The 9806-nt window shown below is 50.5% G+C and overlaps 1 protein-coding gene across 1 annotated transcript; it reads left to right on the top strand.

Moving 5' to 3' along the window:
* Positions 1 to 5673: 5673 nt before the first annotated feature.
* LOC137527398 (zinc finger CCHC domain-containing protein 3-like) lies at positions 5674 to 6825 on the top strand. The gene has a single exon (XM_068247911.1). It carries the CDS (start codon positions 5674 to 5676, stop codon positions 6823 to 6825), a length of 1152 nt encoding a protein of 383 aa, XP_068104012.1.
* Positions 6826 to 9806: the final 2981 nt, after the last annotated feature.

The following is a 9806-nucleotide window of genomic DNA, read 5'->3' as shown; positions in this document are numbered from 1 at the left end:
AGACAGCGAAGGGTTTAATCGACACCATTGTTATAAACTGTTCTAATCACCTTTTTTCCGGCACCAGCAACTCAGCAGCAAGAGTTGCACACACGACTCATCACAGCAAGCAGGAGATAGACTTTCCCAGGCTTCTTCAATATTCACGTTATTTATTCAGGAAACAGAAATACAGATAGATACAGTTCATCATATCCTAGCCACGCCAATCTTCATGTTGCGTTACAAGCTTCTTGATTAAACTTCCTGCTGAAGTCAATCAGGTACCTTCTTTCTAAACTACATTACACTAGACTACCTATGTGCAGCATACATTATATCAGATTACATATAGAATGAAAATACTTAGAGGTCCTAGTCAGCATTTAGAGCTAGTGTGAAAGTAAGAAGCAGAGTGAGCTCCAATTGCCCACACGGGGTTTAATACCGACTAGGAAAGAGTTAAATGTGATATCATCTTCGCCATCCCCTAGACCAGACTATTGGTTGAGCCCCCTCGTGGTGTCATAATACCCACCTACTCGATTAATATTCAATGTCACCTTTCCCTTACATACTGGAATTTGGTATTTTGGTAAACATGGCCTATGTTGATTGTTCCTGTGGTGTACGTGTTGAGGTCAGAGTAGGCTGGTGGCCTTCTTTTAGGAACATGTTCTCAGTATCTACGTGTATCCTCTGCTACACGCAGACCCTGAGATGCTTCTGCCTGCATCACAAGAACTCTATTTATTTTAAAGGCATACACTGCGGACAAGCGGACAAGCCTTTTACCTAAACTCAGGCCAAATAACTGAGGCCTACTTAAATTATAACACACAGCACCCTTCCCCTGCTGGGCGTTTATTGTGCTGGTTGTTCTAATCTATATGGCCACATGTTAGTTTATTTTTCTACTAGGTTTTCCTGTTCACTTGTGCATAATCTGACAGTTTAAGGTGACCATACATCAGAATCAGAATTTATTTCGCCAAGTACAGCGGAGCTGTACTCGGAATTATTTGTGGTACACATGGCATAGGCATAGTATAGGGAGACAAGACGTACAACACAACACAAACAGTTGGAATTACAGTAATGGTGTGGGTCTGACCCACGTTAGTGACAGACCACGGTCATCAGTTAGTGTTCCTGCTGGCATTCAGGAACAGTTCAATACTAATAATAGTCATGACAATAATAGTAGTAGTAGTAATACTGATGATGATGGTGGCCCCCATAGTGCCCAGGGCAGTGAGAACCAGGGCGGGCTTCGGTGAGAACTGGATGGAAGGCCCCACTAGGGCATGTCAGAAGGCGGGCCTGACGGGGGGAGGTTGGAGTTCAGCAGCCGAACCGCTTGGGGGAAGAAGGTGTTCTTCCGTCTGGAGGTTTTGCATGGTATAGTCCTGTAGCGGCGGCCCAATGGGAGGAGATTGAAGTAGCGTCTGCCTGGGTGAGAGGGGTCACGGGAGATCACAGTGGCCCTCTTCATCATCCTAGCGGAGTGGAGGAGATCAAGTGATGGTAGGGGTGACCCGATGATCCTCTCTGCATCAGTACATCTAACAATGATGGGCAGATTGACCAAGAGACAGATTTGTCTCTCATCAAATCTGATTAGAGAGAGATCTGTCAGCTGCCCATACACCACAGGCCGATTCCGATCAATTTCAGCATGAAATCTTTCAGGTATCGGACGAGTCCGCTGCTGCGTTTGTGTATGCATGCATGTATGTAATGTATATGTGCTGTAATGTGCATTTATACATTACCTGTCCTGTGCCTGCCTGTCTTCTGCCTCTCTTTAATTAGCCACATACACGCTGCCGGTATGGCACATGTGTGACATCACAGGTTGGCAACGTGTATGCGGCAAATAGAAGTGCGGCAAAAGATGGATGGGGACAGGACAGGTAATGTATAAATGCACATTACAGCAGCACATATACATTACATACATGCATACACATATTGCGGGCATAGTGCCAAGGGTTTTGTTCAATATTGCTACTTATTTTATGTACAGTTGGGCCTGTGCTTGATTAATTATGACCATGGGCACTTTCCATTGCGTATTCACAATCACTTTCCAGTGTGTGGACGCACCCATGTTTCACCACGGCGTACCTGCTACGCGCGCCGCAGGTACCTGAATGCCACTCTCCCTTAAAGAGGAGCTGTTAGGTATAGGGTCTCAGAGAAAAAAAACACATATATCAGTAGCTAAATATTGGCTCTACATACATTACATATGTATTTCACTGTCCACGTTTGGATTTCACAGAATTTTTATATAGTATTTGCAGACAATGATGCTCCTGACAGCTCATGGCAGGTTCCATGTTTGTCTTCCTGATGATTCGACTCACAAAAAATATCCTAATGGACAACACTACTGTGCAGTGACTATTAATTAGCCATGTGGCTAGGAACAATAGCGGACTCATGCAGTATACTCTAACGGAACATGTGCCCTGTGATTTTTCAGTGCTGTGAGTTTAGGCTGCTGTTAGAAGCTGCTGTAACATGAGCCTGTAACTTCTCACTGTGAAAGCAGCCTTAGGGCATGATAGGGAAATCAAGGGAATGACCCAAGGTAGTGCAGTGGGGAGAAGAGGCAGCCCCAGAATGCTTTGCAGTATCTGTTATGCGTCCTGCCGGCCTCCTTACAAGCTTGGGAATAACAGCCTTGCTGTTCAGCACACATCACAGTAAGAGAGATTTTTAACTTCAGTATTGCCTTTTTGGCTTCCTTCTAAACTGTTTAACACAGGAGAATAGAGGTTTAAATTAGCTTTTGCAGCCTGACAGTTGCTCTTTAAATGTCTAATGTCCTACCATATTATTATTATGTATTTATACAGCACTGACATCTTCTGCAGCACATTACACAGTACATAGTCATGTCACTGACTGTCCTCAGAGGAGCTCACACTCTAATCCTACCATAGTCATAGTCTAATGTTCTACCATATTATTATTATGTATTTATATAGAACTGACATATTGTGCAGCACATTACAGAGTACATAATCATGTCACTGACTGTCCTCAGAGGAGCTCACACTCTAATCCTTACCATAGGAGGAGGACGTGTGTTGGGAGAGCTCCTGGACTTCCAGGGGAGGTCTTTAGTCTGCATTGCCGGATCCAGCTTTGGAGTGCTTTTCTGGGCATACTTTCCACCTGAAGTCCCTGTTCCGGGCCTTGCCGGACAGGGGCTTGCCTAAGCTAACTGGCCGCTCCAGCCATGGAGCGGCCAGCTCATACCCCCCCTACGACTTCACCAACTTACCTGGGGGACGTTGGAAATTCCTCGGATGAAGATATCGCCAACAATGCGATTGCATGGGTAAAGGCAGCGAAAGCCTGCGTGGAAACCCTGGAAAAGTTGAGGTACAGCTTTGCAAAGGCTCGCTTCCGCTATGGAATCAAATGGAAGCCAGAGATGCTGTGGCAAGACGAGGCGATGCTAAACCTGAGGAAGCAAATTATACAGAAAAAATCAAGGTTAGCAGAGCTTGAGAAAATTGGTGGTCCCTTTTCCGAACAGTTGGGATATAAGAAGAGGTTCAGAAAGATGTTGATGCCTGAACAGTATGTGGACGACAGCGACACAGAAGATGATTGTGTCATACTTGAAGATGAGTGCACCCCCCCGGAGAGACCACCGTGGATGAAAGTGGAGGTGTCCCAGTCTCCCATCCCGCCCGGGCAAAGTGTGTGTACAGAAGACCCCATGATGGGTGGAAGCAAGGTGCAAGTACCGGGCCCTGTGGCGGGTGTTCAGGCGAGTGCCGATGATGCTGGTGCTGCTGCCCCTGCTGCTGGGGGTCCTAGCGGTGTGCGTGCTGCTGGGGTCCTCAGTGAAGCGGTGGGTGGCGATACTGGTGTTGTCCCTGTTGTTGCTGCGGCTGGCATGCCCCCCTCTGACTTACCTGGAGGTGGTGGTGTGGCTGCGGCTGCACAGGCCTCCCTGGACACTCGCATGGTCCCTGCTCCCGATGGACTCCTGGCCCTCACATCGGGGTCACCTATGGTGGCTGGTATGGGGTCTGGGGCGAAGTTGGGAGCGGGGCCATGCGCCCAGGGTCATTGGGAAAGCTCCCCGCCGTGTACGGTGGTTAAACAAGATGGCGCCGGCCTCCCGAGTGATGCTCCGTCCACGCCAACTCAACTTCCGGTCGGCGGGGCGGAAGTGACGTCGGCGGCTCTCATTCCGCCTGAACACGGAAACACCATAGTGGCCAATGAGGCCAAAGACGGAAATACTGTTCCTATTGACGTGGCGGTATTTCCGCGTCAAGACGGAGTTTCTGACACGGCCAAAGCGTCCAAAGATCCGTATGAAGACGGAATTACTATTGAAATTGATAAAGGTGAATGCGGAATCCACTCTGATATTGCTGCTGACGGAAATGCCATTGATGTAGATAGGAAGGAAGGCGGAATTTGCCATAATGTTGCAAGGGATGCATCCCCACTGCTGTTGGAGGCAGGGGATGCGGAAAATCAACCGGCAAGTACAAAATTACAGAGCGAGGTGGCTGCTGAAGGTGATAATAATGATGCAAGTGGAGAAGAAGATGGAATAAGAAGACAGTTTGGAAATGAGAGAGTCATGATTGCAACCACATCTGCAATGCTGCAGGAGGATCCACAGGGGAGCGGGGCAGCGTTTCTGGGACTTGTGGATTCTACACTTAAAGCAGAGCAAAGCAAAGAGATATTGCGTTTGGCTGCACAACCCAAGTTAGATATGGACTTATCCGTTGAGGAGTTTGTAGAGGAGGATACCTTTCAGGAGGATGGATCGGAACAGGCTGACTCCTCTGATATGGATATTATTGAAAGTGACGCTGAACAACTGGCCCAGGAGTTCTTTCCATCCTCTGGTGAGGAGGAGGGTACGAGTTCTCCTGAGGACCAGGGAGGGGAAGAGGACGCTGAACAACGGATGGGTGAGGTGCAAATATCTCTTCCTGATAAGTTGTCAAAAAAAAAAAAAGGATTAAAAAAAAAGGGAAAAACAAAATAAGCAAGTCAAAAAAGTTAAACATTGATGTTGGTAGGAAAAAGGGGGAAAGTAGAAGGGTCTCTGTGTCAGAGGTAGAGGAAAGGGGACAAAGATCTTGACCTACTTTTTGGGAGGAATCTCCTCTCAGATTTCATATCTGAAGACAGGGAGGGGTACCAGAAAGGGGGTAAGAAGAAGGGAAAAAAAGAGAGGCACCCAGAACCGCCCCCTTTGGTGATCAGTAACATTGTCACAGAATTCAAAACAATGGATCTGACATACAGACTAGAAAAGACCAGGCTCGTGGTTATTGACGAGCATTCTGGCGAGGCTGTGGTTTTGACGGTGGAGCCGGGGGGATATTATGGGGGCCTACACCTGGTGGGCATGGGCGACCCCAAGTGTGGCCTCCAGCTCGAGTTCCGTGCAGACGGAAAGAAATTTACTATACGCAATGACACTATTACCAGATACTCCTTTTCAGGAAAGCAGGAGTGGATGGAGGCCATATTCGGGCTCGGGCCGAATGCCCCCAGGTATAGGCCCCCCCTCCCCCTGTCTCCACTGCGGGCAGCCTCGTTCAGACAGACGTTACAACTCCTGCAGCCAATCCTGGCGCTGATAGGAAAAGTATTAGTACGGTTGTGAGCACTGATACTAGTGCTGGTGTTGTGATGGGGGCTGGTGGGGGTGCTGTGACTGGGCCGGAGCTGCCAGAACTGGAGAGCGTAATTAGAGTGGGCTTTCCTGAACTTGGTCCTGCCCAGAATCCTGGGGCTTTGGCTCCCCTGGCAGCCTCGGCCCAGGGCACCTCATCGGCTCGTTCGACTTCTTATTCAAGGGTTGTTAGGGGTGCTGCTCCTGGTAGGAGGGTCCTGGCTCCCCTGGAGACAGGATTGGAGGATGGCGTCCCAGGTCGAAGGAATGTCGTTCGCCTTAAATGGGATCATATCCTTTCACTTGTCCCGACTAAAAAGCAGTTTACTAAGTACCTCCTCGATCTGGGAATAAGGCCGGCAGACCTCTATGCGATCCTGGCTCCAGGGGATCCTCCGTCATATTATGATGTGTCCTTCCTCTCCCAGCATGGCATGGAGTCCTTTTTAGAGGAGCGCTTAAAGTTTTCAGAGAATGGTGAATGGCATGGTTTTAAGGTCATTCCATTGTCCAGACAGACGCTGGAGAGGAAGGCGCACATTGTGGTGCAGAATGAGAGCATTCCGGTGCGGGACCTGATGACTTGGGTCCAACATTACGCTGACATAGTGTCCCCGCCGCACAAGGTCCTGGACGAGCTCGGGATCTGGTGGGGGGAGTATGAGGTGGCGATCCGGCTCCATACAAAGGAGGGGGTCGTCACCCATATTCCCCGTTCCGCCCTCATAGGGCGAGACAAGATCATCACCTACTACCCGGGCCAACCCAGGACCTGCAACAGGTGTGGCAAGAGGGGACATTTGGCCAGCGGCTGCCCAGATCCGAGGTGCAGTCGCTGCCAGGAGTTCGGGCACTCTGCGTCATCCTGCAAAAGGATTAAATGTAATTTCTGTTTTGAGTTTGGCCATCCATATACGGAGTGCCCGATCTCCTGGGCGACGATGCCCTCGGATCTGAAAGTTGCCATGCTGGCAAGGATGGGGGAGAGCCAGGATGTCTCTGTGGTCGATCCCAATGTGTGCGTTGAGTCTGTCCCAGTTCCTAGCGTGTCTGCGTCCAGTGTGAACCAGTCCTCTGTAGTCCCTCCCCCCTGCTCTCTTCCAGCCAGCGTGGCCTCTGATAGGCAGCCTGGGCCTGAGTCATCAGCTCCCGCCCGGGGTGCTGCTTAGGGCGGAGATGGCCCTCCTCCCAAGGAGCAGCGACTCAGACCTATGAGGAGCAGAGAAGGGGGTGGCCTTCGGCCCCTCACTGCTGCTCCCATGGGTCCACCTTTAGCGCCCATTCCTCCTCCTCCGAGGAGGAAAAAGGCTCCCCCTGCTGCTGCTCCGGCTGCAGGTGGTCCTACCCTACCTCCTCCTGTTCCTGGCCCCTCAGTTTTTACAGTGTCCCCTCCCTCTCCTATCCCCCCAGCGCCTGCAGTGTCCCTCCCCCCTCCCACCCTCCCAGTTCCTATAGTGTCCCTCCACCCTCCTGGCCCTGTTGTCCCAACCCCCTCTTTGGCCTCTCCTGTCATTGTCCCACTCCCTCCCCCCCCTTCCATCTGCCCCTCCGCCATAGCCAGCGGTGGTGGGTTTGCTCTATCTAGTTCTGTCCCCGCAGGTTATGCCTTTTCGGCCCCTTGCCCCACAGACGCAGCCCTTGCCCCTTGGAAAAGGGAGCACCTTTCGCAGGAGGATAAGTCCTACTTAGAGGAACGTTTTAAAACAAAAAAAAGGAAAGGCGTTAAACCTTTGTGTAGGGGTCTCCCTGAGAATCCAAGGGCAGCAAACAGAGCAGCTGCCCACCAAAGGAGACAAAGGGAGAAGGAGATAAGCCTGGCTAACAGGTTCGACGTTCTGGCTGCCTCTCCTCTTGCCTCTGAGGAGGAGGAGATGGCAGTGGAGAGTCCTGCTTCCATAGGGGAGGCATTGTGATTTGTGTTTATGTTTGCTTAGTTTTTGTAAATGTTGTCTTTTGCTTTACTTTATTGTCTTTGTCTAAAGAAAGATAAAGGGAAACCTTAAATCACCCTGATGGCGGTTCCCCCACCACTCATATTGGCAACGATCAACGTTGCCGGTATTAAAATGACCAGAGCTCGAAAATTGGCTTTTTCGATTTCGGCTGCCCATGAGGCTGATGTTTTTTTCCTGCAAGAGACCAGGCTCACCTCTGCGGCTGACCTCTGGTTGGCTGAGAGGGACTGGGTGTCCGGTCCGAGTTTTTGGTCACTTGCGGGAGAGCCTGGTAGTGGTGTGGCGGTCCTTTTTAGGGCCGACATGGTAACTTGCCGGCGGGTTATTGAGGTAGAGATGGGGAGGTGTCTGGTCTTAGACGTCTGCGTGAGGGGGCAGGATCTCAGGCTTATTAACATCTATGCCAGCCCTAGGTTTAAAGGGGAGAGAAAACGCCTTCTTACGCAGATCAGGCCATACCTTTTTTCAACCTATCCAGTGATCCTGGGTGGTGATTTTAACACCATCACTAGGGCCATGGACAGGGCAAGGGCCCAGGTCCGGATAGGTGTAGATAGCAGGTTTCTAGTTAGAATAGTTAATGAGTCCGACCTGGTAGATGTGCACGTTCGTCACTCTCCGGGTCTCACGGGTTTCACTTTCCAGAGAGGTAGTAGTAGGTCCAGGATAGATAGATTTTTTGTTTCAGAGAGCCTCATCACTTCAACTCCTAAGTTGTTGGCGGTGGAATTCTCGGATCACCTTATCCTGTCGGTGGGCTTAAATGCTTCGGATGCTCCTCCCAGGGGTCGGGGTATCTGGAGAATGAATTCATCCCTGTTGCTGGAAGATGAGGTGAGACAATCCTTTGAGGAGTTTTTTCAAGCACAGGTATCCATCCTGGACTGCTTTGACAATAGGTCTGAGTGGTGGGAGGAGGTCACAAAACGTGTTGTCAGATTTTTCAAGGGTCTGGCTACCCGTAGAGGCGTTAATAGAAACTTAGCTTACCAGGCTCTAAGGGAGAGGTTGACTATCCTTGTCTCTGAGGGCGGAGATCCGGGGGAGATCTCTGAGGTCAAACTTCGCCTTAAGCAGCAGCAGTACGACCGGCTGGCCTCTTTGGCTCTGGAGAGGGATCATGGTAAATACCACTCGCCTGACCCTTATCAGAGTTTCAAACAAAGTTCAGCACTTAAGACGGTCATCGGTCTCAGGGATGGCTCGGGGTCTCTGGCAAAGTCCAGGTCGGAGATTTTGGCCATCGCTAGAGAGTTTTACGCTGATCTGCTTGGGGAGAAGCCACTTGACCAGACAGGGATGGAAGACTTCTTAGATTCCACACCAGGTCTGGGAGATATTGATATTTCTGCCATAGACTTGACAGCGGAGATTACCGCAGATGAAGTAGCGAGAGCCATTGGTGGCCTTGCGCCTAAAAAGACCCCGGGTCCGGATGGACTGACGGCTGAGTTTTACAAGGCTTTCGTGTCCATTCTGGCCCCCCAATTGGCTGGAGCTTTTAATGATTGCCTTGCTGAGGGTCAGTTACCACCCTCCATGAGGCAATCTGCGATAATCCTGCTGTCAAAAGGTCGTGATCCGGAGATGATTGAGAACTGGCGTCCCATCAGCCTTCTCAACGTCGACAGGAAGATCCTGGCGAAAATTTTGTTCTGGCGGTTGTCCCAGGTGACAGATGTACTTTCCTGCCATCAGCACTGCTCGGTTGTGGGAAGGAGCACGCTCTCAGCACTGTTAGCTGTCCGGGAGGTCCTGGAGCAGTGCAGGGCTGAAGGTTGGGGAAGGTACCTGCTGACATTGGATCAGTCCAAGGCTTTTGATCGGGTCAATCACAAGTATCTGTGGCGATTACTTACTGCGTACGGTTTGCAGGGGAGGTTTGTAGATTGGCTGCGAACTTTATACAAGGAGGCTGAGAGTTTTATGCTGATCAATGGATGGATAGGCCAGCCTTTTGAGGTGAGCTCGGGGGTCCGCCAGGGTTGTCCGCTGAGTTCCCTGCTGTACGTGTTCGCCATCGACCCCTTCGTGAGAATGCTAGAGGGCAGCATGCTTGGTAGGGTTCCGATGGGCATCTCTGGGAGCTTATCTTTGAAGGTGGTGGCATATGCCGATGATGTCACTGTGGTGGTCTCGGATGCAGAGGAGGCGCTGGTGGTTGCTGAGGAGATCACCCGGTACTCATTGGCATC

The sequence above is a fragment of the Hyperolius riggenbachi genome, chromosome 8, assembly GCF_040937935.1.
Source record: "Hyperolius riggenbachi isolate aHypRig1 chromosome 8, aHypRig1.pri, whole genome shotgun sequence".
Lineage (NCBI taxonomy): Eukaryota > Metazoa > Chordata > Amphibia > Anura > Hyperoliidae > Hyperolius > Hyperolius riggenbachi.
The sequence above is the reverse complement of the archived record's forward strand: the minus strand, read 5'-3'. Positions and strand labels throughout refer to the sequence as shown.